Consider the following 27,525-nt stretch of genomic DNA (forward strand, 5'->3'; position numbering starts at 1 on the left):
CAAAAAAAAAAAAAAAAGAAAGAATGAAAGAAAAACCGTGGTTCTGCGAGTCACAACAGTTAAACATTGTGCGCGATTTTGTGTGGTCTGTCTCCCACCCTATTGCCTCGATTCTAATCCCAGAATTTAGTAAAGTAGTAAATCAGGACCAGCACGACAACGACAGGTCTCCCTATAGCACTATGTCTCCACTGTAACTCCTGACCAGTCTGCTTTTTAAGCTAAAAAGGGACGGGCAGATCGCGACTCCCAGGCATCCCGCAAAGTAGGCGGGTCACCTTTGGGGCGACCTTTACCCGCTCAAAAATTCGTCTCACATTAGCAGTGAGGATTCGGGCGTCACCCCGAATCGTTATTTTCCTTACTCATAAGTTTAAGGCATAAACAAATGGTATGCTCACTTCCATGGTAATGAATCTTGACTTCATTAACCATACGGTGAGTAACATAAATGACTGTCGAGATGACAAACCAGACCCTTTGAAGTTTCTTTTACTCAGTTGTTAATTTATTTAGTCGCTTTTCTTTTTACTTTTTTGTTAGGGGAGAATAAATGATCAATAGTGCTCTGACCCACCGTATGCAGATAAGAAGACGGCATCGCGAAGGCTCACGGGGAGCGCCCCCGCCTCTTCCGGTCCCTGCTTGGTTTTTGAGTTGTCGCGAGAGTTGGTCGGCAAAACGCCGGAAGCTCATAGCCGTTCCGTGGAGGCTGAAGGGGCGGGCTCGTGGGTTGGGGGCGTCTGAGCTGCTTTCCGCTGGCTCGGCGGCGCAAGATGGCGGACATTTCCCTGGACGAGCTCATCAGGAAGCGCGGGGCGGCGGCGAAAGGACGGTGAGCGGCCTTTTATTCTTTCGGGGTTCAGGGTCTGCGGCCTAGCAGGGCTTGGGAAAGAGGAGGGAGCGGCCCGGGAGCAACGCGGAGGGGCGTCTGCGCCCGCCCCTTGCCGCCGCCGCGCTCTTCATTGGCCGGGCCGCAAGCTTCGCGGGCCTGGTTGCCCGCCCGCCCACTGGCTGGAGGCGCTGTCCCTCCAGCGGGCCGAGGGAGCTCGGTAGGGCTGTGGCGGGGGACTGGGTGCCCGGCTTGTTGGGGGAAGGGGCTGCCCCCTGCCACCCTGTGGGCCGGGAGTCTCATTGGCGCAGCCTCCTCGCCTGTCTAGGTTGGCATTTGGGCGCCGCTAGATCTCTGCGCTGCCCCATCTCCACCCGTCTTAAGAGTTAAGACAACTGGAGTTTAGCGGGGAAGTGACTTGACCAGACACTGTTAGAGCTGAGATTCAAACCCAAACTCTGCGCGCGTTCACCTCTTCACGCCACCTCTGTTAACATCCGCCTCCTTTTGTGAGGGGTTTTAAGTTTTCTAAGCGCTTTCATGTACATAACGCCTCGTTTGTACTCCTGTCTGCTAGCTACTAATGTTATCCCTGTTTTACAGATGGGAACTCGAGGCTGGGAGAGGTAAAGTGACTTGCCCGAGGCCACGGAGAATGAGCAGCGGGTTGAGTGCCCTTTAATTTCTGGCTGAGTTGGCCTCGGGCATGGGCGAAAAACCGGGGAGACAGGCTGGACGTTGGCCATTTCCTGAGGGGTGTAGCTCCCCAGCTCCCCGAGAAGACAGTTTTGGAGCTGTGGAGGTGATTTGCAATTATGTGTCTGAACTTATCAACCCTTAAATATTATTAGTCCTGTCATCGGGAAAAAGCCAAACTCTGTAAAATAATTTTAAAGAGATTTATTCTGAGCCAAATTTGAGGACCATGACCCGGAGCCACGTCCAAGAGGCCTTGAGCAAGTGGACTCCCTGTGGCTGGGTTACAGTTTGGTTTTATACATTTTAGGGAGACAGGGGTTACAGGTAAAGTCATAAATCAATACGTGGGACTCATACATTGGTTTGGCCCGAAAAGGTGGGCCATCTTGAAGCGGGGGCTTACAGGTTATATATAGGTGGGTTTAAAGATTCTTTGGCTTGTAATTGGTTAAAGACATGAAGCTTTGTCTAAAGGCTTGGAATGTTTTAACATAGTCGCTATTTATCAGAGACAAGCCATGGGACATAGATTTGTTGTGTAAATTGAGGGCCTGTAGGTTTGTCTTGCATACTCTTAGGCTTGTTAATGGATTACGAAGAATGTCCCCAAGAAGGGAGGGGGCATGATGAGGCAAGTCTGACCTCCCTCCTCCTGGCAGGCAATTTAGTTTTAGGATATTCCTTTGGCCAGGAGGGGGTCCATTCCGTCAGCCGGTGTGGGGGTGAGCCTTAAAATTTTATTTTAGTTCACAATCCTTTCTAGCCTTTGTGAGCTGAGTTCAACTGTATGAAATGAGAGCTTGCCCAGCAGTTTTCCAATGCACCTTAAACACATTTTTAAATGTCTTTGTAGGGGCTGGGCGTGGTGGCTCACGCCTGTTGCTAAGAGGCCAAGGTGGGAGGATCCTTTGAGCTGAGGAGTTTGAGGTTGCTGTGAGCTAGGCTGACACCATAGCACTCTAGCCCCAGGCAATAGAGTGAGACTCTGTCTCAAAACAAAAAAAAAAATGTCTTTGTAGGCAGCCAGAACGTACAGGTGTTAGGTATTTTTTTCTAAGACATTCACTTAGAAGATGTTTATTAATACTCCCTCACCTTCATCCCCACCCTTGATACATATCCACCACAGCTGTCACCTCATAATTCACAGCCAGCACTAATGGTTCTGGTTTATAACAGGCATGCAGTTAGTATTTGTTTCCTCAACTGTTATCTGTGAATAGTTCTCTCCTAGGTCTTCCCTCCAGTGACTGGTGTGGAATTGGTCCTGGGTCCTTTGGCCACTTCTGTCTAGGTTTCATAGGTTCCTTTAGTAGTTGCTGAGTGAGCCACTTCCCAGGTCATGCTCTCTGAGCTCACAGCCCTCAGTTCCTGACTGCAGGCAGTCTGTACCAGCTGTGTGGTCTGTACATTTAGTGTTCGGCAGTGGGTGGGCGTGGAAGTGTGGGAGGAGGCAATATGTGTGGATCCAGGGGAAGAGCAGGGACTGTGCAGCCAGGTGGACCTGATCTCTGGCAGGCCACTGTTGGGTGCTCTGCCTCCCTGGCCAGGGGACTTATGAGCTGTGTGAGAATGCATGTTTAAAGTTTGTATCATGGAGTAAGTGTTTAGCAAATGATGCTAATTGTCGAGGACCTTTCCTTGAGTAGAAGTATGAAACACTCCAGGGACATAATAGGGAATCATGGGGCTCTAGAGTCTCTTTGTTGGCTGTGCATGGGAAATAAAAATAGTTTCCACAAGATTTAGCCCAAACATAGTGTGCGCTCCAGTTTCTTCTACGCTAGTCTCTCTGCCAGTACTCTTTGCCCCAATCCAATCCTCATGTAATAGCAAAGCAATATTCTCATACTGAAAATGGATATTGCTTTTTCACTGAAAAAGACTTCAATGAAACATTCTGTGTTTCAGTGTTTCAGCATTTGCCAAGTTTAAAGTCCTTCTCCCACTTTCCATGTGATCTTATGCAAGTTATTTAACCATTCCATGTTTCTCTTTCCTTTCTACAAAACATGGGTAGTATCTACTTCATTAGGTTATTGTCAGGATTGAGTTGATTAATAAACCTAAAGTGCTTTGAAAAGTGGCTGGCAGGTGCTAAATGTTCAGTAGATGTTAGTTTTCTTCATTGTCATCATTGAATTTGTGAAGGGTTTGAACAAATGTCATTTACTACAGTAAATATATTCTGTTTTACATGCTTCCTAGAAGTAGTTTCCGTACTGGGAACTCTGGTTTTAATGTTGCGTGGATGTTCCAGGAAGAACCTGTGGCTATCTCAGAAGGCTTCTTTCCTCTTAGTGGAAATAGCAAAAGATGGAGCATGTGGAACATAGATAACCTTTTTCCCCACCAGTCTTGGTCACTTTGTTTCCTGTGATCCTTGAGGGACTTGTGGAATGTGCTTGTTGTCCAAAGCAGCCATTCTGTTTTGTGTTCTTTACACCTTGTAAGTCAAGAAAAGGTCATTATCATTATTAATACCTGGGCATCCAATGAATCATCGAAAGATTCCTTGATTAATGGGCAATTGTAGAATGAGGAGGGTGTGGTTTTGAGTGATACTTCTTCCAGGCTATGGTGAGCTGCTGTCCTTCCCCACACACAGGACTTCTCTAGTGACTTTAGTTGTGGAGGATCCGTGGATGAGTCTCCAGGACAGCAGTGGGCCCCAGTTTCAGCAGGCCTGCCCCCCATGTTGATTTCCTCCTTGAGGTGTGAGAGCACCACTGATTAAGTTAACCTTGGTGTCCTCTCTTGGTTTGATGATTTAGCTCTCATGTGATAGCTGTCTACTGCCTCCAAGTAGTTGAAGGGGCAGCCTTGAGTGTGCTGGAGTTGAACAGCTCTGGGCCAGGTGGCCTGTCTGGTGAGTCCTTGGGGCCAGGGGTGGGAGGAGGTGGATAGTGAACTTTTCAGATCAGCCCAGGGCTCTGGTCCTGGTACTGATTGCTTGTTTCGTTGTTGAAATAAGGTAAAGGAAATGTAGACCTAAACCCAAAAAGGAAACGAGTTGTTACATAACTTGGATGGGAAGAATTATGTTTTAAAATGAAACATCTGCACAAGACTCTTTGGTAAGGGGATAGTGTCTTAGTGTCATCTTTTTCTTTGTGTCTCTAGAGCACGTAATTTAGAGTTGATCTTCAGTAATAGTTTGAATTAAACTGTTTACTTCCAATAAAAACTAACCTCAACACGCACATACTCTAACTCAGAAACCCCCATGGATTAAAATCCACTTTATAATGATCCAGGGCTCCCCTCTATGGGCCTGAATCCTTTGGACTGGACATCTTTCCAGAGCTGGCTACAGCCCTACCTCCACAGACAGAATCAGGAGGATGAGGCATTCCTATTCCCAGCAGAGCCCCCCTCTTCATCACAGGTATGCCTGGTTGCAGTCGATGGTGTGGGGAAAGAGTTCAGGGCTAGTGGGGCATTTGCCCTCTCACCCACCTGTAGCACTCTTTCTGGAACCTCATGGAATACCTGGTGAGGGCTTGAAAGCAGTTGCAGAGTGCAGTTTCGTCGGTGTGAGGGCCACAGCGCAGTTAAGAGACTTGCTCAAAAAACTTTTTTCCCCCCTCCCAAACATATACTGAGGACAGAAGTACAGGATGTGTTTGGGGAACATCAATAGGCCCTACAGTGGGGAGTGAGGCTGGAGGCAGAAGTTGGGGCCAGACTGGAGGCTCCCCTTGGGGGCTGGGCTTTGTTAGGGAACCCTCAGCAGTTCTTGGAACAGGAGGGTAACATAATTGAGTCTGTTTCAGAGACCTACCTCTAGCAGGAGTGTTTGTTTGAAAAATTCCAGATGACTAATGCCTGCCTTGAACCAGTACTGCTGCCTGCTGGGATGAATAGCAGTCTTTTCATGCAGGAAGGGAGCTGTGATTATAAAAAGCCTGAACACTGAAGCCTCCTAAAGCTGTTCATGAAAGGAGTTGAAAGAACTGGTGTAACGAAGGAACTGGATGCGTCAAATTGAAGGGAAATAGCTTACATGCTCCCGCCGTGAGTAGCTCCTGCATCCACAACTGCCATTACCTCCCTCCCTCAAATGTACCTTTTATGCTGTTCAAATAGATTAAAAAGCCAGTTCAAGGCATCTTGGTAGTTTTTTTTGCCAGACAAACATGGTATGTGGGTCCTCGAGTGAGCACACTGCCAACCAGCCTTGCTGGGTGTGCTCGCCCTCTGGTCACTAGAGAGTGCACTCTTTGTCCCTTGGCATGACTGCAGTCCTACGATTTTTAATTTTTAAGGATTTAATAATATATTGAAACTAAAATACCAGACACTAACAATAGGGGAGATTATTTATTTTTGTTTTCCTTAACTTCAAATTCTGGTCTTTACTTTTGACCCTTGCTTAATTTATTGGTGCTGTAACTGGATATAGTAAGGTTCAAATCCATTCTTAACCAGCTCTGGGATAGTTAATCTCCTTGATTCTTTTTACAAAATGTGGACAGTAATCTAATTCACATGGTAGTTATGAGGTTTAAAAGGAGATCTGTGTCAAAATTTGTCAACCTGTGGGTAATGAGTGCTCAGAAATTTTCATGGATCCCATTGCCTCTTACATGGTGACAGCAGACGTCGCTTATCAACCAGAGACTCTGGTGGAGGCTGGAAATTTCCTCTGAATTCATTCTCAGTATAAAATTTCAAACAGCTTATCAGAGAAGGCAAACTATTGGGAAACTATGAATAAGTCTAGGTTGCAGAAGCCTAACCCCTGTATACCCCTTCATTTTATGGTTTTTTCCTGCAGAATTGGAGGCAGAAAACTAGAATCTGCACCTTTTTGCATTCTCTGTTCAGTGATGTGAAATTTGTTTTCAGGAATCTCATCGTTCCTTTAGTTATTTGAAACAACTGATTAGTTGTCCTTTTTTCCCATTTTTTTTTTATTTGGCAGTGATGTTTTATTGCTTGAATGATTGGTGAAATTGGGAAACTTCTTGAAAGCAAGATTGATGCTGTGGGGGTCTAAATTTTCCTAATCTTATGGTATTGTAGAGTCATGGAGTATCACATGTTAAGATGGTCCCACCTCCTTTTATTATAAAGATAAGGAGCCCTTTGGTAATAAGAAGTGCCCTGGTGATAGGAGGAGATGGAATTTAGAAAAGACAGAAGGCAGGAAATCTTTGGGAAAGGATTGGGTTTGGATTGGGATGTATTTAACTCTGTGGCGGATGACATGTTCCACTTTTGTTGTTTATGCAGCTCAGCTCCATTTGTAATGTTCTGTCTCAGTTGGACACCAGCTCTTTCTTCCAGGAAGCGTTTCCTGAAGCTCCTGTAGGTGGCTCAGGATGTGAGCTCTCCTCTGAGCTGGTGAGACCCTTGTGGGTCCCACTGTGAAGGTGGGACCAGGATGACCCTGTGTCCTGGCTGGATGGCTGCCCCATTTTCAGCTGGGAGGGGCGATGGGAGGCCAGGATCCTAGCAGAGCACGGAGTTAGTGGGTGAGGGCTGGCTTTTCTAGGCCATGATTTCCCCTGTCTTACCTCTCCTGGGGCTTGGAGTTGGAACGCGGGAGCTTAAAGCCTGTTAAAATGTGGGCTCTGGGCTGGGCATGGTGGGTGGCTCATGCCTGTAATCCTAGCACTCTGGGAGGCTGAGGCGGGCAGATCGTTTGAGCTCAGGAGTTCAAGACCAGCCTGAGCAAGAGCGAGACCCTGTCTCTACTAAAAAAAAAAAAAAAAAAAAAAACAAAGAAATTAGCCAGACAACTAAAAGTATATATAGAAAAAATTAGCCAGGCATTGTGGCGCATGCCTGTAGTCCCAGCTACTCGGGAGGCTGAGGCAGGAGGATCGCTTGAGCCCAGGAATTTGAGGTTGCTGTGAGCTAGGCTGATGCCACGACACTCTAGCCGGGGCAACAGAATGAGACTCTGTATCAAAAAAAAAAAAAAAAATTGTGGGCTCTGGAGTCAGGTGGACCCAGGGGTCCAGTCCCAGCCATGCCACTAGCTCTGTGATTTGGTTACTCTTCTGCAAATGGAGGTGATGGAGGTTACCTCCAGGCAATGTGAGCCTGAAAGTAGAGTGTGAGGTAAGAGCCCTGTAGGCTCCCTGCCATTCAGCAGGAGCTCAGCACTCAGGAGCTCTTTGGGTCCGTGTCATTCCCCTGATGGAGGGTTCACATGGTTGAGGAGGTTCAGGGTGTGCCCCCAGAAGCTCTTAGTCCTGTGGGAGATGTAGGCTTGTAAACAAATCATTGTGATGCAGCATCGGAAGTGCCTTAATGGAAGCTTTGTGAGTGCTTTGCCTGCTGTGAGGAGGGAGCCTCCAGCTGAGGACCATGGGAAGCAGCTCTGGGGTGTGTGTGTGTGTTGGGGGTGTTGGTGCAGGAATGCTTCTGCTGAGGGGGAGGGTGGAGGGGGAATGGGGGAGGCTCGGGCCACCTCAGGTGCCTGGCGGAGGTGCAGGAGCAAAGAAGCTGTGGACTGTGGAGGGCTTTCTACCTTCGGTCCCCCTAGACTGCCCTTTGACAACTACTCTGCCCAGGCCACCTCTAAGCATTCCCATGGCCCTTTGGGTGTCCACTTGCTTGTGGTGTCCTCACAGACTTTGTACCTTCTTCTGTCCTAGCCCCTAGACTGCCCTTTGACAACTACTCTGCCCAGGCCACCTCTAAGCATTCCCATGGCCCTTTGGGTGTCCACTTGCTTGTGGTGTCCTCACAGACTTTGTACCTTCTTCTGTCCTAGAGTAAGGGGCGGGGTGATAATTTGGTTATCTATATGCCACCCCTCAATTTGGAGCAGCTGAATGAAGGCCTGTATTTCACATACTTGTTTTGGTACCTTGATTGCCTGGCCTAAAGCCTGTGGCTCTGGAGGGTACACAATTAGTAGTTCCTGATTTCATCTGGGTGGTAAACATTGGTCAGAATCCTTTTCCCCATTTTATAGGTAGGGTTTCTGTAGCAGCTTCTGGTCTGAATTGGTCTGTTTCTTTGATGGGCATCATCAACAGGAGTGAGAGAATTGAAAGCATTTTTTTAAAAGCTGCCTGGGGGCCCAGTTGCCGGTAGGGCTTTGTTATATAGGTCGTGTTGTTCTCTTCATTCCCACCAAGGTCCCCTTATTGTAGCCATATGCCTGGGGTCACCACGAAATATAGCCTCACTGTTGCCCATGGCTTTGCAGGCTGTGGACCACGAAGCCTAGGGTAGCCCAGGAGAGGGTGGTGCCGTCAGCTCCACACAGCCGTTCCTTCTGCTGGGCTCCCTGCGCAGCCATGCCTTTCGCTCTGCTTCCTCTAGCGCCTCCATCTCCCAGTCTTCCCGTGAGAAAATAGGGCAGGGACAGACAAACACGCCTTAAACCTAATCTTACTGGTTCTATAAATGACCCTTCTGCCCTCTCTGCCACCCAGTTCTTCTGTGAACCCACCAAAAAAATATATTTACATCTTGAACTAATTTGCCATTTTCCAAAGAGGAAAAGGGTGCTATGCATTACTGCCTGTGTTAGTCCACGTACGCTGCTGTAGCAAAATACCATAAACTCTGTAGCTTATAAAGAGCAAATTTCTTCTTTCCTTCCTTCCTTCTCTCTTTCTTTCCTTCTTTTTTTGGTAGAGACGGGATTTTGCTGTGTTGTTCAGGCTGATCTCAAGCAATCCTCCCACCTTGGCCTCCCAAAGTGTTGAGATTACAGGCATGAGCCACCGTGCCCAGCCTAGGCCATCTTTTTGTTATGTCCTCAAGTGGTGGAAGGGGATCAGGGAGCTTTCTGGGGCCTCTTTTATATGGGTGCTAATCCCATTTATGAAGGATCTGACCTCATGGCCTAATCATCTCCCAGAGGCCCCCCTTCTAATGTCACATTTGGGGATTGGGTTTCAACATAGGAATTTTGGAGGGACACAAACGTTCTGTGTTACTGCCTTAGGTCTGGCTCTGGCCTATTGGAGGCAGCAGGTGTTTTTCATTATTCAAAGAATAACAAAGATCTAGGTTTGCTTTTATTGGTACCAGGTAGACTCACTTTGGGGTGTACTTCTGCTATTAGTAGCAGAGGGCTGGTGAGCAATCTCCAGCCACTTGAGGATGAGGCAGTGGGAGGGTCCCAGTGACCTGCTTTGTATGAGGGCTGCCTCCTGGGAGCACCGGGCAGTGTAGTGGGAAATAGTACAGGAGCTTGTTTATTCAGCAGCGTTTTACTTTCTAACACCAGGTGAGAGCTTCTCAGCACAGCTCTTCTCCAGAATCGCCTGTGGAGTGTTAAATACAGGTGCCCAGGCCTTCCCACAGATTTGGGATTTAGTGTCTGAGGTGGGATCTGGACAGCTGTATAATTAAGAAGCTCCAGGCCAGGTGGTGGCTCACGCCTGTAATCCTAGCATTCCAGGAGGTGGAGGTGGGAGGATTGCTTGAGGCCAGGAGTTTGAGACCAGCCTGAGCAAGAGCAAGACCCGATCTCTACTAAAAAAATAGAAAGAAAAAAAAATAGCCGGGCAACTAAAAATAGAAAAATTAGCTGGGTGTGGTGGCATGTGCCTGTAGTATTCGGCATGTGCCTGTAGTACTCGGGATGCTGAGGCAGGAGGATCATCGCTTGAGCCCAGGAGTTTGAGGTTGCTGTGAGCTAGGCTGACGCCATGGCACTCTAGCCTGGGTAACAGAGTGAGACTCTGTCTCAAAAAAAGAGCTCCTGTTGCTCAACTGGGGCTTGACACCACTTAGCAGGTACTGGGCCCTGAAAGGGGGTGAAGCTTACTCCATTCCCCAGCCCAGGGTGGGGAAAGAATAAGAAGCAGATATAATAATAGGCACAAAGGAGGGTTGCCCTGGAAGAATCAGGGAGGGTTTCCCAAAGAGGAAACATTGACATAGAAGTCCCCCGGCAGGGCACCTGCTGCAGGGTAGTTATTTATGGGAGCTGGAGTGGAGAGGCCTGGGGGGCGGGCAGGTGGGAGGAGGCAGGAGAAGCCTGCAGACCCCAGGAAAGATCCCCAGCATTGCTCTTAGGAAGGTCTTCTGTTCACCTTTGCGCCACTGAAGGCCAATAGAGGAACCACAGAAAGAGAATAGGGCCTGTTTAATGCAGTTTAATTCACTTCCAATTGTATCAGTTGCTGTATTTGACATTTTTGTTATTGCAGAGCAACTTTATTTTTCTTTTCTACCAATTCTTACATCTTCAGTGTGTTTGTCCTTTAGCTCTAAGCCAGACCTCCATGTTTGCTCTCCTGGTTCTAGCCCAGTAGATGGCGTCTGCTTGCATTAGGGGCACCTGTTAGTCACTGAGCCTGTTCCAGGCTGTTTCTCCCACTGTAAATGGACACAGTAAGTGCTTCTTAGGGTGCTGAGGGAGCTGAGGATGGAGCTGGAAGAGACTTAAACTAAAATTACTCTTCAGATGGGCAGGATTATGGTCTTTGTAGGGTATGTTTATTCTATTTGACTGACATCGTTCAGAGGTTATTATCCATGTTGGAGTCTCAAAACTCTCAGGAGAGCAAAACAGTCTTAACTGGTGATTAAAAATCACCAGGCCCACCTTCTTAATTTTACTTATGTTATGAAGTTAAAAGTTATGAAACCAGGAAAGAAGTTTTTACTGTATGTAGGCTTAGTTGTTTACTCAGGCAGTGGCTGGGAGCTTCTTTCTGGCTTCTCCAGGACTCCCTCTGTTGCTGGTATTACCAGGGCTCTGCTTCCATGGCTGCTGTTGATGTCCAGATCCACTTAATATTGCAATTCGTGTTTGCAGGCTCAATGCCAGACCAGGAGTTGGAGGTGTCCGATCTCGAGTTGGGATCCAACAGGGCCTTCTCAGCCAGCCAACACGCACAGCCACCTTCCAGCAGAGATTTGATGCGCGGCAGAAAATTGGCCTCTCGGATGCCCGGCTCAAACTAGGAGTCAAGGATGCCCGGGAGAAGCTTTTGCAGAAAGATGCTCGGTTTCGGATCAAAGGAAAAGTGCAGGATGCCAGAGAGATGTTGAACTCCCGCAAGCAGCAGACCGCTGTGCCCCAGAAGCCCCGCCAGGTAGCTGATGCCCGAGAAAAGATCAGCTTGAAGAGGAGTTCTCCTGCTGCCTTCATGAGCCCACCCATTGGGACAGTGACCCCTGCTCTGAAGCTCACCAAAACCATCCAGGTAGGTTGTGGCTTTTGTCATAAATTCCCAGGAAGCTAGTAACAAAGGTAGATTTAGGCAGGGGGGCAGGACTGTTTGGACAAAACTACGATTCTTCCGAGTGTTGGTGTAGCACTTTGTTGCTGACGAAGGCTTTTTTAAGTATGTTATAGTCAAGTAATCATAAAAGGATGGCAAGGTTTATTTCACTTTTATTTTAAAAAGGGAGCGGTCTCTAAATAAGTGACTTTCCCAAATGAGACAGTGGTGGAAAGAAGAGAGGGGAAAGGGCAAAACATTGATTGAGCACGTGCTGTGTGGCAGGCACATCATGTATATGATCTTATATCCTCACTCTATCCCTGGGATTGTTACCTCAGTTTTATAAAAGAAGAATCTGAGTCTGAGAGGTGTGAAATACTGTGTCCAGCATTATACAGCCAGGCAGTGGAAAGACCAGGGTAGGAGCCCAGTCTGGTCTGGCTCCTAGTCCGTTGCCCTGGCTGCCCTCCGCAGCTGCCACCCCAGAGGGAAAGGAAGCTGTCATTTAACCTCCACTGCAGCGTGGGTAATGAGAACAGCAGCAGCAGTGGTGAACAGGTATTGAGCCAGGTTCATTAAACCATCTGCGTGCATTGCAACGTGGTCTGTGGGGTGATTTTTCTTCCTGTCACTTTTGCTGTTGGGGATCAGGCACTCTATAGTGCCGTTTACCAAAGACCAAAACTGTGTGCCCACCATATGTATCAGGTTCTGTGACCCCTCCTCAGAGAACGTGTGTAGACCCTGTGGGGTGAATTATGACCACTGAGTGTTTCTAGGTTCCACAGCAGAAGGCCATGGTACCACTTCATGCCCATCCTGCTGGAATGAGGATCAATGTTGTCAATAACCACCAGGCCAAACAGGTAGAGTGAGTGTGTGTGCGCGTGAGTGTGTGTACATACATGAAGGTGTATGCATGCACATGTTTTAATGAGGCCTGCTTCAGTGGTTTGACTGAGGCCTGGCCCTAGGTTTCCCGTTTAAAGTATTGAAGGAGAGGTTACATTTGACTTTTTGTAATTTACAAGTTTTAAGAAGATACTTAATGGGGTAGGGGAGGCATGAGAGGCAAATTAAATTATTAATTTTTTATTATAGAATTTTTTATTCATTATAAAAGTGCTTAATACAGAAAATTTGTAAAATGCCCCTCAAGCTCCTACTCTCCAAACCCAACCACTTTTGAAATTTCGCCGTAGTTCCTTAAGTGTCATTATTTTTTACTTAACGGGTAGTTGTAATTGTGGTTATATTCTTACCCAATTTTATGTCATTATTCTTTCACTTTGCAACTCAAGCATTTTTCTGTGATGTTTTACATTTACTGTAAATATTTTTAGTAACTGCATAATCCATTGAGTTGACATTGCAGTTTATCTAAACCATTTTCCTGTCATTTTCATGTTAGAGATTCTTCTGCTATGGACATCTTTGCAGATAAAGCTCTTTCTAGGGTTTGAATTTACTTTTGTAGGCCAGATTATTCAGGATGGACTTTCAAAGCTAAAGGATATAAACAAACATTTTAGGGACTTTTGATAGGTTTTACCCACTTATAAAAAGAGGCACTTCTGATGTAACTGGAAGTTGCAGCACTTTCACTGGGCCCTTGTGAGCGGGGAGTTAGCCTGTCAGGACTTGAGCCCAGCCTGAGGCCAGTCTCCCAGGCACCTTCATTCTTTTGCCCACTTCTTCCTTGGTCCCTCGCTCACTCCAGCTGTCATCTCCCTGCTGAGTTTGTTCCAGATATCTATTGAGGGCCTTCATGCCACATTAACTAATATTTCTTTATTCTTAGAATTTATATGATCTGGATGAAGATGATGATGCTGTAGCTCCTATTCCTACAAAGCAGATGAAGTTTGCAGCCTCAGGCAGCTTTCTCCATCAGGTAGTATGGCATTTTATGTTTTCCTTACACTCACTGTATGTGTCTGATCAGGTGGATGGGAGAGGTTGTGGAGAATAGGGCCTTTCAATGCAGAAATATTTCTTTATTTGGACCATCAGATTTTTAGAGCTGGAACTAGTGCAACCCTTTGGTTTTACAAGTGCTGAGACTAGGACGCCCTGTAATTTGCTCACCATCCCATAAGCGAGTGCAGTGCAGAGCTTTAGCCCAGTTGGTGTGTTTGAGACACTTCAGGGAAAATTCGAGTAATCCCACAGGAGGGAATCTCATTTTCTTTCCTTTGTGGCAGGACATTCTGCATGCTTGCTGACCCTCTGGTCAGTAGCTCTGGCCCTGCTCTTGGATTCTGGATTCCCTTGATTGGTGTTAGCAAGAATAAACCTCACCTGGCCTAGAAAACAGTATCTAGCAGTGTCAGGGAGATCTGTGCTGCTTGTCTCAATGGATACAGCCAAGTGACGGTCCTGTGGGCTACCCAGCCAAGTCCACGTGGTGGGGACCTCCTCTGTTTTGCCTTCAGAGGCCCAAGGACTCATTTTTGGTCACTACCTTGAGTGCATGGTCACTACCCTGGTTGGTTACTCATTTACTCATCCCACCCTGTGCAATAGGTACTAATATCACCCTAGCTTTACGGGTGAGGCAGCATCACAGAGAGGTTAAATAATCCTGCTCAACACCACCCAGTGGTTGTTTTTTGTTTTTTTTTTTGTTTTTTTTTTTTTTTTTTGAGACAGAGTCTCACTTTCTTGCCCGGGCTAGAGTGAGTGCCGTGGCATCAGCCTAGCTCACAGCAACCTCAAACTCCTGGGCTTAAGGGATCCTACTGCCTCAGCCTCCCGAGTAGCTGGGACTACAGGCATGAGCCACCATGCCCGGCTAATTTTTTTTTTTTGTATATATATTTTTAGTTGGCCAGATAATTTCTTTCTATTTTTAGTAGAGACGGGGTCTCACTCTTGCTCAGGCTGGTCTCGAACTCCTGACCTCGAGCGATCCACCCGCCTCGGCCTCCCAGAGCTAGGATTACAGGCGTGAGCCACCGCGCCCGGCCTACCCAGTGGTTGTTGTAGTGAATTTAGGAGTTGAGCCTAAGCAGTGTGGCTGGCTCTTGGGGCCACATGTGTAACCCATGTGCTGTCCTGACTCTGGAGACTCAGAAGGCGCTTCAGGAGTGTGGAATCCAGCATGGGGGGATGCTTCACCCAGACTTGGAGAAGCTGGTGAGCTTGCTGCACCATGCTCTGATCCTCCTCTCTGGCCACTGCATTACTCCCTCCTGCCTGGGTCAGTGCCTATAGATACTGCCTTCAATTGGCAAGACTTCTGCTTTGTGCATCCTTTTCCTCAGACATGTTAATACAATGGAGTTTATATTTCCAAGGGAGCACATCCTGGGAGGTAGGGTGGTGGCTGTTTTTGATGATCTGCACGTGCTATCTCTGCCAGCAGGTCCCTGGATAGTCTGGGAGCCAGTGAGGCCAGGTTTGTGCATGGTGACTCTGCATGGCCAGAAGAGGGACCAAAAAGCTGGGAGTTCTGGGGCCTTCTTAAAAGTGGGTTTCTATGCTCAGCCATCCTGGAGCTAGTGATCAGCCCATTGTGATAGAAGCATATCTAGGAATTAACTTGACCTCAAAACCTGTGGCTTTCTGACCAGCCCCAAGTTGTTGGGTTTTTAGGAAGTTGAGTGGTGTGGGTGAGCCTGTGGCTCCTGGGTGAGTTTTCAGGTCAGGGCTGTATGGAAGCTTCCTGCCACGAGCTTCCAGCAGTGGAAAGTGGCTTCTGTGAGCACATACTTGGGCTGTTTTTCTCCCCTACCAGCCCTTCCCTGTGGGATGTCCCTGGCAGCTGGCAACCTTTTTGGCTCCAGATTTCTAATGGAATTAGAGAGCTAGGGGGCATTGAGGGTTCGTGCTCTCAGCTAGTTGTCAGCCCCTTGGGGCTGCTTCAGAAGAGTCCAGGTCTCTGGCTTCTCAGATTACTTTCTGTCTTTGTCCAGGCTGGGCTGAGCAGTTCCAAGCTCTCCATGTCCAAGGCCCTCCCTCTCACCAAAGTGGTTCAGAATGATGCATATACAGCTCCTACTCTCCCCTCCTCTGTTCGAACAAAAGCCTTGACCAACATGTCCCGGACACTGGTGAACAAGGAGGAAACACCCAAAGAGCTGCCACCTGCTGAGGTGAGGTGAAGGTGACCACACCACTTAAGAGTCAGCCTGTGCTGGGTGGGTAATGTGCTGTATGTACCCCATTGAGTCCTCACAACATCCTGTGAGGTTGACATTGCCATCCCCGTTTTACAAATGAGCAAACCAAGACGTAGGGACGCCTGCCGTCAAAGAGCTTGCAGGCTCATGGAGACAGCAGAGCTGCAGAGAGATTGCTGTGTCTAGTGATAGGTAGTGGTTCTCCCTGGAGAGAGCTGTTCGGAGCTCTGAGGAAGGAGCACCTCATTCCACTTCGAAGCCTGGGAAGCTTTAAATCTTGAGAAAGTGCCATTTGAGCTGAGTGAGTCTGGGAGCATGAGTACCATTCCAAACAGAGGCTCAGGGCCTGAAGGGCCTGTGTGTTTGGGAAGTGGGGGAGAATCCATGTCTTTAGCATACAATAAGGGGGGCATGATGCGTGTTTAGGTCCAAGGGGCCCAGTTGTGATGACTCTCCATGGAGCTGTCCTCTGGGTCTTCATGATTGTGTGCCTGGGGTAAGTTCTGTCATGTGAGTGCATGCCCATTGGCTTCTGGTAACGCTCTTGTCTGTGTGGCAGCCTGTCCTCAGCCCTTTGGAAGGCACCAAGATGACTGTGAATAATCTACACCCTCGAGTCACTGAGGAAGACATCGTTGTGAGTACTGTGACCGGCCAGAAATTTAAAACTCAAACCGCTTCTGTGGCAAAGGTCCCTGAGACTCCCTCCCCCCCCCCACCTCTGCAGTTGATGACTTGCCAGGGCTCAGCATGTCGTCATACAGGGCCCAGATTTATCAGAGCTAAAGGCTACACATAGCTCATGAGGCAAAGTCTGAGGAAACCAGGCACAAGCTTCCCGAGTCCTCTCTAGTAGTCACACAGGATGCACTTTATTCCCCCAGCAACAAGTTGTGACAACACATGTGAAACCAGGGGAGCTCATTAAACACTCAGTTCCCTGGGCTTTTATTGGGGACTGGTCACTTAGGCATTCTCACCTGGCATCCACCAGAATTCCACACTCCCAGAAGGAAAGCAAGGGTTCAGCATAAGCCATATTGTTTGCACAGTTTAGGTGCAGTGAGCCCCTCTTTAATAGTGGGGTGGTGGGAGCCCTACCAAAGCACAAGTTCCTAGACACCAGCCAAAGGCCACCCTTGGAAGCAGGCCTTTCAAAGGCTAGCGTTCGGGCCATCTGTGTTTACTGTCTTCTGAACAGCTTCCAAACCCGGGCCTGAATCTCAGGGTCAGGGGACATTTGTGCCGTATGGTTCCTAAATGGGATCCTTTAGTCCCACTATGTGATATCCTGTAGTTCATAATTTCTCATGAGTCTTTGGAACTTCCTGCTTCCTTTGGGGTTTTTACATGATAATTCCAAAGTGAAAGGAGTGAGATAGATTGGTGGTGTCTGCCTTCCTAATCCATCCTGTCCTACCTGTGGCAATCATGGGCAAAATCTAAGCCAGGTGCCTGGTGACTAGGGCAGAGATGCAGCTAGGACTTCCTTTTCGACCTCATTTTCACTCTGGCACCTAAAAGAGCCATTTGTTTAGAAATCCACACACCCTTTGAACTGTCGGATCAGAAAATGAATGCACCTAGAGAATCCAGCCTCTCCTTGCAGCTGAGTCCTGGATTCTATAACAGCCCATACTGACCATCACATTTAAATCTTAATTGTGAAACACACAGGTGCTGTGTGGTTGGTGTTAAAATTAAGCAGGCTGGCCGGGCGCGGTGGCTCATGCTTGTAATCTTAGCACTCTGGTAGGCTGAGGCAGGAGGATCACTCGAGGTCAGGAGTTCGAGACCAGCATGAGCAAGAATGAGACCCCGTCTCTACTAAAAATAGAAAGAAATGATTTGGACAGCTAAAAATGTATATATAAAAAAAAAAATTAGCCGGGCATGGTGGCACATGCCTGTAGTCCCAGCTACTCGGGAGGCTGAGGCGGTAGGATTGGTTAAGCCCAGGAGTTTGATGTTGCTGTGAGCCAGGCTGACGCCATGGCACTCTAGCCTGGGCTACAGAGCGAGACTCTGTCTCAAAAAAAAAAATTAAGCAGGCCCACCAGTGTGTTCCTTCTTTTCTAGCAGGCTCAGTGCTGTGAACAGCACACGTGAAAATGGAAATTGCAGTCTACTTTATGTAATACTTGACAAGTTATAACGAAGTAAAACTTTTTTTCTGATTATAAAAGTAATAACATCTGCCATTTACTGAACACTTACGTGTGCCGGACACTTTATGTGGAATATTTGAAAATGTATAATAGTGGAAACTAAACACCCGTTATGATCACCACTCACAGAAAATTGCCGATAATAATCCTTACTTCTATTCTACCCAAATAGGTAATGTCCAGAGGACAACAGTAATTGGGATTATATCTAGTACTTAGGTCAGCCTTTCATATTGCAGATTCCACAACCAACTATGGTTTGAAAAATATTCGAATAAGAAAAAATGCCAGGTGTGGTCACTTATGCCTGTAATCCCAGCATTTTGGGAGGCCAGGGCAGGAGGATCACTTGAGACCAAGAGTTTGAGACCAACCTGGGCAACATACTGAGACCTCAACTCTACCAAAAATAAATAATTTAAAAAGGTAAAGAAAAGATGCCCACTAACAAACAACCATAAAAAGTATTCTTTTAAAGAAAAAGTATTTAAGTACAAAATAACAATTCCACAACAAATAATACAAATTTAAAAGCCAATACAGTATAATAACTATTTAAATAGCATTTACATTGTATTAGAGATGATTTAAAGTATACAGGAGGGACCAGGCATGGTAGTTCATGCCTGTAATCCCAGCACTTTGGAAAGCTAAGGAAGGAGGATCACTTGAGACCAGCCTGGGCAACATAATGTGAGACCCTGTCTCTATAAAAATTTTAAAAAATTTAGTTGGGCATGTACCTGTAATCCTAGCTACTCAGGAGGCTGAGGTGGGAGGGTAGCTTTAGCCCAGCAGTTCAAGGCTACAATGAGCTACGATCGTGCTGCTGTACTCCAGCCTCGGCAGCAGAGCACGGCCCTGTCTCTCCCCCTCCCCCCATCCAAAAAAGAGTATGGGAAGGTGTGTGTAGGTTATATGTAAACACTATGCCATTTTATATTAGAGACTTGAGCATCCATGGATTTTGGTACCTGTGGGGGGCTCCTAGAACTAGACCACTGTGGGTACAAAGGGATGACTGGAGTTCCGTATCTTGGTTTTGATATTTAACATTTTCCCCTTTATCATTAGAAACCATTTCAAGGACCTTTTCATAAGCCTTCTCTTTGGCTTCCCTACAACCTTGTGAAAGGCAATTGTAGGTGAGGAAATGGCTTGAGTGCCAGTTGACCTCTGTTGTCTGCCTCCGTATTACACTCCCTCTCTGGCCTCAGTCTCCTTGTCTGAAAAATGAGGAGGGGATTGGAGTTGATATTAATGTGTAAGAGCACTGCCTTAAAAATTCTCTCACTTGAACTTTCCAAAAACCTTGGGGAAAAAGTCGTTTTTATGTTCAGAAGAGGAAAAAAGCCTGGGAGAAGTTAAGTAACTTGCTGGAGATCACACAGCTGACAGGAAGCAGAGCCTCAGGGATCACATGCGGGTTTGTCTGACTTAAAGTGACCAACTGTCCGGTATTGCTAAGGACTCTCCTGACCTTAGCACTCCAAAGTCCCATGTCCTAGGAAACCCCTCTCTCCAGCCAAACCGGGACTATTGGGCACAACTCCAGAATTTGTATTTCTACAGATTCCCAGGTGACATATTAGCACCTGTCTTTGACGAACCTGCACATTCATTCTCATGACAGAGCTCTCTTGAGAAAAATTCCATAACTGTTACCGTATTGAGGTGGGTACTGAGGACTTTGGTGGTGACTTGCTGGGAGGACACAGATATGCCAAGGCTTGTAAGCCCAGACCCGTGTCTCACTGCCAGCACAGCTTGTCCCTCATCTAGTTCCGTGTTGAGGCCTGTGAATGTCTCAAGAACACCACCTAAAACAGCTCCCTCCCCTGAAATCTTGGGCACAGGGCATATTTAGCACAGTACAGCCACCCCAGAACCCTTGGAGTGTGTGTGAGTGGTAAGCAGCCAGAAATTCCTCCCCAATCCCAACCCCTCTTGTTCTTTGCAGGAGCTTTTCTGTGTATGTGGAGCCCTCAAGCGAGCTCGGCTGGTCCATCCTGGGGTAGCAGAGGTGGTCTTTGTGAAAAAGGATGATGCCATCACTGCATATAAGAAGTACAATAACCGGTGTCTGGATGGTAAGTTAGGGAGAAAGCAGCTCCCTTACCTCCTGCTCCTCTCTCCACTTGCTGTCAGGCAGCAAACCTTCCTCTGAGATGGGTGGCAGGACATCCCCTCTGGGGCCTTCTGTGCACCAGGTATAGGCAGTGACATGCAGTCTCTGAGTGGTGCTGAACTATGGGTTCCACAGGGCCCTGGATTTTAACCTAGTCCTCGAACATGAGTCCAGCAAGAAGGAAAACATCATTTCTCCGTAGATGGTTCTCTTAAGGGGTCTTGCCATGGAAGCCAAAGAGCCACAGCCTTCTCTTCCCCTTCAGCTGTTGGTCTGTGTGGGACAAAGGTTCTTCCAAGGCCTGGAGCCTTGTCTGAATGTTGGCACCTAGGTGAACTCTGCTTCTAGTAGTAAACTACTGACTTTATTGAATTCAAATTCGTATTATGCATCTTAGGACAGCGTGTAGAGAGTAACTCTGCTGCCGTGCTCCTTCTTTCCATTGATTTGTTCTTTCCGTATGTATTGAATAATATGTAACTGTGGACCAAGGCCCTCTGTTAGAAGTGGGGAAGCAGAGAGTAGTAAAAATAATATGACAAAATACTAATAAAAGACCTAGACCCTTGTCTAAATGTTGGTACCTGGGTGAGCTCACCTGGAAAAGTCCATGGTTTGAATTTCCCTAATGGCTAATAATGTTTAGCACCTTTTCGTGTGCTTTTTGGCCGTTTGTGTGTCTTCTTTGGAGAAACGTCTATTCAGAATCTTTGTCCACTTTTTAATTGGGTTTTGGTTTTTTGGGGGGAGGGGGTTGTTTGCTTTTAAGAAATAGGGTCTTGCTCTGTTGCCCAGGCTGGAGTATAGTGGTATGATCATAGCTCCCTGCAACCTCAACCTCCAACTCCTGGGCTCAAGTAATCCTCCCGCCCCAGCCTCCCAAGTAGCTGGGACTACAGGTGCTTGCCATCACACCCAGCTAATTTTTTTATTTTTTGTTCAAGTCAGACTGGACTTGAATTCCTGGGCTCAAGCGATCCTCCTGCCTCAGCATGAAAATACTGGGATTATAGAGCCACTATGCCAGACCTAATTGTGTTCTTTTTTATTATTGAGTTGTAAAAGTTCTTTATATAATCTTGATATAAGTCTCTTACTAGATAAATGATTTGCCAATATTTTCTCTCATTCTGTAGGGTTTTTTTCTTTCACTTTTTTAAATACAGTTGTGTGCTATATTTTCAGTCAACAACAGTGATCCCATAAGATTATAATACCATATTTTTACTGTACCTTTTCTGTGTTTAGATACACAAATACAGTTGCCAATAGTATTCAGTAAAATAACATGCCATACAGATTTGTAACCTAGAAGCAGTAGCATTTAGCCTAGGTGTATAGTAGTCTATACCATCTGGGTTTGTGTAAGTACAGTCTATGACACTCATACAATGATGGAATCACCTAACAAAGCATTTCTCATAATGTATCCCTATTGTTACAGGACACATGACTGTATGTGTATTTATAGCTATATATTTTCCTCTAAGCATTGCTTTAACTACATTCCATAAGTTTGGTATATCGTGTCTTCGTTTTCATTCATCTTAATTAAAGTGTTTTCTGTTTCCCTTGTGATTTTTTTCTTTGACCTACTGATTATTTAAGATTGTTTTGTTTAATTTCCCTATAATCATGAATTTTATTTGTGTATTTGAAGCTCTATTGCTCATTACAGATATGTTTATGTTAATAATTATTTTCATCCTAATGAATTGACCCTTCAATCGGTTTTCAATGTCCCTCTTTATCTCTAGTAACGTTTTTTGTTTTAAAGTCCATTTTTGGCCAGGCACGATGACTCACACCTGTAATCCTAGCATTCTAGGAGGCCAAGGCGAGAGAATTGCTTGAGTTGGAGATCACCCTAAGCAAGAGCGAGACCCCTTCTCTACTAAAAATAGAAAAAAATTAGCCGGATGTGGTGGCACACGCCTGTAGTCCCAGCTACCGGGGAGGCTGAGGCAGGAGGATTGCTTGAGCCCAGGAGGTTGAGGTTGCTGTGAGCTAGGCTGACATCATGGCACTCTAGCCCTAGCAACAGAGCAAGACTCTCTCCAAAAAAATAAATAAAATCTGTTTTGTTTTATGTTAGTATAGCTACTGCGGCTTTCTTAGGATTGCTGTTTGGGTGATAAATCTTTTTCTACCCTTTTGCTTTCAGTCTTTTTATATCTTTATAAAGTGTGTCTCCTATAGATAGTGTATAATTGGACTTTGTTTTGTTTTTTATTCCGGCCTGATAGTCTGTTTCTTGATTGGATTATTTAATCTATTCACATTTATGTTATTGATAATTGGGTTTAACTTAACTCCAGTAAGACATAGAAACATTACTCCTATATGGCTCTATTCCTTCCTGGTTTTTGTACTGTTACTGTTTACATATCACAGCTTATATACAGTGGGAGTGCAGTCTTCCTAGCAGTTAATCCTTCGTGGACAAAGTGGAAGTCTGTAGATACACTTTTTTTTTTTTTTTTTGAGACAGAGTCTCGCTCTGTTGCCCAGGCTGGAGTGCCGGTGTCAGCCTAGCTCACAGCAACCTCCAACTCCTGGGCTCAAGCGATCCTCCTGCCTCAGCCTCCCGAGTAGCTGGGACTACAGGCATGCGCCACCATGCCCGGCTAGTTTTTTCTATATATTTTTAGCTGTCCAGCTAATTTTTTTCTATTTTTAGTAGAGATGGGGTCTCATTCTTGCTCAGGCTGGTCTCGAACTCCTGACCTCGAGTGATCCTCTCGCCTTGGTCTCCCAGATTGCTAGGATTACAGGCGTGAGCCACCGTGCCCAGCGTGTAGATACACTTTTGAATCCTCTTTTCATTTAATTTAGCTGGGTGCAGTGGTGCTCACCTGCAGTCCCAGCTGTTTGGGAGGCTGAAGTGGAAGGATCGCTTGAGCTCAGGAGTTTGAGGCAAGCCTGGGTAGTAAGACCCCATCTCTTAAAAAAAATCCAAAATGTGCGTACTTTTAACTTAATTTGATAGCATAAACATTTTCCCTTTACTGCTTCACAAGTTTGGATGGCTTCACACTGAGTACAATTTCTCTCTCACTTCACTCTCATCTCCTCCTGTATGAAGCAAAGTTTGTTACCACTTTGTTTCCTAGTGCTCTTATTGCTCTTTGAGGCAATTGTTTCCTCACACCCTAGGCTTTTCTTAGTGTCTAGACTTGGCTGAAACATGGCAGCCCTGTCTCCAGCTGTGGAGCCAGAGCTGTCTGTGTTGGGTGCTTTGACCCTTGGTGGTAGAGGAGCTGAGGTCTAATGGCAGAGCCTTTTCTTCCCTTGGTTTTTCAGGGCAGCCGATGAAGTGCAACCTTCACATGAATGGGAACGTTATCACCTCAGACCAGCCCATCCTGCTGTAAGTTCCGAGGGCAGGTGCTAGGGGTGGGATGGGCCGGAGCCTCTGCTTGTTTACCATGCACGGGCCTGTCTGTATTCGCAGGGGCAAATGCCTGCGTCACGGCTCTCCGTCTGCCATTCCAGTTCCTCTGTTCTCATGGCAACTGGGCATGCGGGTGCTTGAATTTAACCAAATTGCTTTGCTTTGTCACTTTCCCAGGGCTGACCCCACAGTGGCTAGCAGTATGATCTCGTTCTCAGACTTACACTTTAGAAACACCTGAGAGCAAAGTGGAGCACAGGTTGCTCTTGTGCCCTTTGTGCAGGTGTGAGTACCATCAAGTGAGCAAAGAACTCCACCTCCTGTGACTAACTGATGGGGACAGTGCCAAGTGTGCCACCTGTTGTTTTGCTCCCCAGTAGGGCTTTTTTGGTTTTTGTTGTTTTTAGACAGTCTCACTATGTTTCCTAGGCTGGTCTTGAACACCTGGGCTCAAGCATTCCTCCTGCCTCAGCTTCCCAAGTAGCTGGGTCTAGAGGTGTGTGCCACTGCACCCGGCTCCCTGCACCTCATTTTGCTAACGGACACCTGGGCATACATGCCTGGCCTGGGACTGAGGACTGTTTTGGAGCCTGAGATGCATAAAATGTGGAGACTGGCAAGACATCCTTGTCTAGATAAAGAGAGAGATATCCAGGGGGAGGAGGCTGGACTTGCCGGGGTGGGTGGGGTAGTGTGGGTCAAGCCTGGAATAGCTTTAAGATTGAGAAAGACTAGAATTTGAACCCTGGGTGATGACTTAGGTGATTTGGATGAGTGTCTTTTTTTTTTTTTTTTTTTTTTGAGACAGAGTCTCACTCTGTTGCCCAGGCTAGAGTGCCGTGGCGTCAGCCTAGCTCACAGCAACCTCTGACTCCTGGGTTCAAGCGATCCTCCTGCCTCAGCCTCCCGAGTAGCTGGGACTACAGGCATGCACCACCATGCTCGGCTAGTTGTTTCTATATATTTTTAGTTGTCCAGCTAATTTCTTTCTATTTTTAGTAGAGACGGGGTCTCGCTCTTGCTCAGGCTGGTCTCAAACTCCTGAGCTCAAACGATCCACCCGCCTCGGCCTCCCAGAGTGCTAGGATTACAGGCGTGAACCACTGCGCCCGGCCATGGATGAGTGTCTTAAACTATGTTCCGAGAATAAGTGGTATTCTCAAAATGTTTCTTAGGGTTTTGTGCCCTAATGAGTTTGGGAACTTGGGCTTCTCAAGTTATGTGATACGCTAATGTGTGTTACCACCCAGGAGGGACATGCAGTGTTCCTAAACTTAAAACCACAGAACACTGCAGGTTGCATGTCATCAGTTAATAAGAAAAATGATAAGTTTGTTACGAGATGAAATGAGATTAGGGGTGCAGAGAGCGTCATGCTCAGTGCCTAGCTCCTGACAGACGTGCAGTAAGGGTGGGTCCTTTCCCCATCTAGAGAAACAGACAAGGACTTTGACTCTTTTCTGCTCTCCACAGGCGGCTGAGTGACAGCCCCTCAGTGAAAAAGGAGAGTGAGCTGCCTCGCAGGGTGAATGCTGCCTCCTCAGCCAATCCTCCTGCTGAAGTGGACCCTGACACCATCCTGAAGGCACTCTTCAAGTCCTCCGGGGCCTCTGTGACCACACAGCCCACAGAATTCAAAATCAAACTTTGAGCAGGAGAGTGAGGCAGCCAGAATGGGGGCAGAGGAGGGTGGCTCTGTTTCCCAAGGCAAAGCTTGTGACCAATGGGCCATCGGACTAGAGACCCCCTGAGTGTGGGAAGGGTTGCCAGGGTAGAGAGCTTCCTCGCTGGATGGGACCTGCCCTGTGCCCTTGTGTACGTTACCAATTCCGTAGTGTGTTTTCTCCTATCCGCCTCATCAGCACGGTAGGGTTGTGTTTCTCAGAGTGTGCCTCCCCTGGCCTCAGCCCTAAGCTGATTGCTTATCTGGAAATGGTACACTAACTTCTCTGGGTGGCTGTCTTGTGGCCCCATGGGATGTGGGGCAGGGGCTGTTTGAACGACACTGCTTTTTCCAGGGACTGAGGGGTTGCCTTTCCTTTCTGGTTTTTAAGCTTTTCAAACAAAGAAGAGAATGGAAACCTCTGCTTTCCTAATGGGAGCCGGGTCTGCTTAAGAGCTGTGCCACTCACCCTCCTGGCCATGAGTGGAGGTGGCAACCGGGGATCAGGTCACAGGCCTCTTTTCCTCTTACCACTGGCTCCAGGCCTGGCTAGGTGCAAGGGCAGGATGAGGCTCTGCTCTGGTAGGGAGAGTGCACCCTCAACTCTTGGTTTGGAGAGCCTGCGCTGCCTCACCCAACCCAGAGCAAATTCTTAAGAGTCCACATTTCTTTTTTCCTTGAGTTGTGCTGAATGCCCCACCCCAGTTCTCTTGGCCTTCTGGGTGTCACTGCTGGGAGGGGCTTGCACTGTTAACTTTCCCAGCTCTCGCCTAGCATGGCGCTCATCACGCGCTGGTTTTGGTGCAAATGCCAGCTCCCTTCCAGTCTGGCCGCACAGAGGCTCTGCCTCCCATTCTGTAACACTGGGTTTAGGGGATTATGTGAGTGGGAGGTGCTGTTGTGCTCCTGGCTCTTCTTTCTGGCCTCTGTAGTCTACAGGTTAATAGTCAGGGATGGCAGGAGGCATATATCCAGCTGCCACCAAGGGGCACTGTCCCCACTGTTGTGAGTGACCCATCCGTCCATGCAGAGGGGTATTTTCCTGCCTTGGCAGTGGGGGGAGGTGGTGGAATGGGGGAGGGTGTACACTAGGGGACTGTTGCCCCAGCGTGGGGTAAAACTATAGAACCCAGGGGCAGTCCCTGAATACCAGGGCAGCATTGGGCTCCAGATGTCATGTGTCATTTAGCAGTCCCCTGCTGGTTTGTTGGGACTGTAAAGGGAATCCAGGCTGGTGCAGAGCTGGAGCACGTTGGGGAGCAGGATTCTGGGAGCTCTACAAAGTCAGCAGCAAGTGCTGTGGAAGGCACAAGCCTAGAGAGTACAGGGAACCTGAGACTTTAAGAGCCTCTCAAGACCTGCTTGAGGCTGGCCCGCTGAAGTAGAGAGAGCTCAGGAACTCCTGTTTCCACAGTTACGTCTGCCCGGTGGGAAGGACCCAGAGTTTGAGCCCAGCTTTAGTCCTCAGGCTCTGAGGCTGCCCGGGCCGAGGAGGTCCAAGGAGGGCCTGATGGTGCTCCACTCTCTGGCTCTTTAAAGAAAGCCACAGTTTTCCTCTTACCTGCTTCCAGTGGGTACAGACTTCCTTCTCTTCAGCAGCTGGAAGACATTCCTCCCACGCTTTACTCTTCCTGGCCCAAGAGAGTGCCCCAGATGCAGTAGGACCTGATTTCTCAGGTACTGGGAACAGTCTGGTCATTGCCTGGAGGCGGCTTAGAGAAGGGCTGCTAAACACCCTCCCCTCCCCTCCACTCCCCTCCTACTCCCAGGCCAGGCTGCTCTGGTTCTCATAGGGTTTCTCTGGGCCCAGCTGCAGCTGCCTGGCCATCTGGTGCTCAGTTTCTGGGTGACCATATGGTACATTGAGGGGGGAGGGGGCCTGTTTGTGGCCCTGCTCAAAAGCTGTCATCTTGGGAAACAGAAGAGAAGGCAATGGGCCCGCCCCATGTCCTTCTCCACCTCCTGCTCCCCTACACTACCTGTCTGTCTCGTTCAGAAGGAGGGAGGGAAGAGGCATTAAGAGGGATGGAGGGTGACTATCTATTACTTATCCATTTCTGAATAAACATTTGTTATTCCTACCTTTGAGCTATCATTTCTTAAAAGATTGTGTTATGTGGCCTTAGTGGGACTTGGCACCAACAAATGGGAATTTGCCTACTTGTTTTGCTTTGTGACCTTGGGCATTTACTCACAGGACTTGCTGGACCTGTCTCTGTAGCTGAGAGACTGGTCACTACTGTTGGTGGAAGCACCTGACACAGGGACGCAACACCTCCTGGGCCTGAAGTGCCTCGCTGGGTATTAAGAAGATGCCACAGAGTTAGGCAGCTGTTCACACGGAACAAGGCAGCCAGACTATG

At 47.5% G+C, this 27,525-nt stretch overlaps 1 protein-coding gene and 1 non-coding gene across 7 annotated transcripts; one reads left to right on the forward strand and one right to left on the reverse strand.

Annotated features, from left to right (window-relative positions):
- On the forward strand, nt 1-27,243 carry POLDIP3 (DNA polymerase delta interacting protein 3). Of its 6 annotated transcripts, XM_045554749.1 has the most exons (11): nt 4,451-4,608; nt 4,789-4,919; nt 5,349-5,548; nt 11,274-11,664; nt 12,465-12,551; nt 13,487-13,579; nt 15,603-15,782; nt 16,369-16,446; nt 19,938-20,067; nt 23,409-23,475; nt 24,973-27,243. In XM_045554749.1, the coding sequence occupies exons 3-11, from the start codon at nt 5,538-5,540 to the stop codon at nt 25,148-25,150; spliced, it is 1,215 nt and encodes a 404-aa protein (XP_045410705.1). In that variant the 5' UTR covers nt 4,451-4,608; nt 4,789-4,919; nt 5,349-5,537; the 3' UTR covers nt 25,151-27,243. The 6 variants fall into 6 exon arrangements, with proteins under 6 accessions (XP_045410704.1, XP_045410703.1, XP_045410702.1 ...); XM_045554748.1 differs by lacking the exons at nt 4,451-4,608; nt 4,789-4,919 and adding an exon at nt 1-835; XM_045554747.1 differs by lacking the exons at nt 4,451-4,608; nt 4,789-4,919; nt 5,349-5,548 and adding exons at nt 1-438; nt 544-835.
- LOC123640797 lies at nt 233-382 on the reverse strand. Its single transcript, XR_006736052.1, has one exon. It is a non-coding gene; the product is annotated as a U12 minor spliceosomal RNA (small nuclear RNA).
- Nucleotides 27,244-27,525: the final 282 nt, after the last annotated feature.

Source organism: Lemur catta, chromosome 6, assembly GCF_020740605.2.
Source record: "Lemur catta isolate mLemCat1 chromosome 6, mLemCat1.pri, whole genome shotgun sequence".
NCBI classification, from domain to species: Eukaryota; Metazoa; Chordata; class Mammalia; order Primates; family Lemuridae; genus Lemur; species Lemur catta.

Bases quoted from the DNA above. Each gene is read 5' to 3' on its own strand.
- POLDIP3 (XM_045554746.1), top strand. From the start codon at position 777: ATGGCGGACATTTCCCTGGACGAGCTCATCAGGAAGCGCGGGGCGGCG. The intron at 836-11,273 runs GTGAGCGGCCTT...TCGTGTTTGCAG, and splicing joins GGGGCGGCGGCGAAAGGACG to GCTCAATGCCAGACCAGGAG. The intron at 20,068-23,408 runs GTAAGTTAGGGA...TTGGTTTTTCAG, and splicing joins CAATAACCGGTGTCTGGATG to GGCAGCCGATGAAGTGCAAC.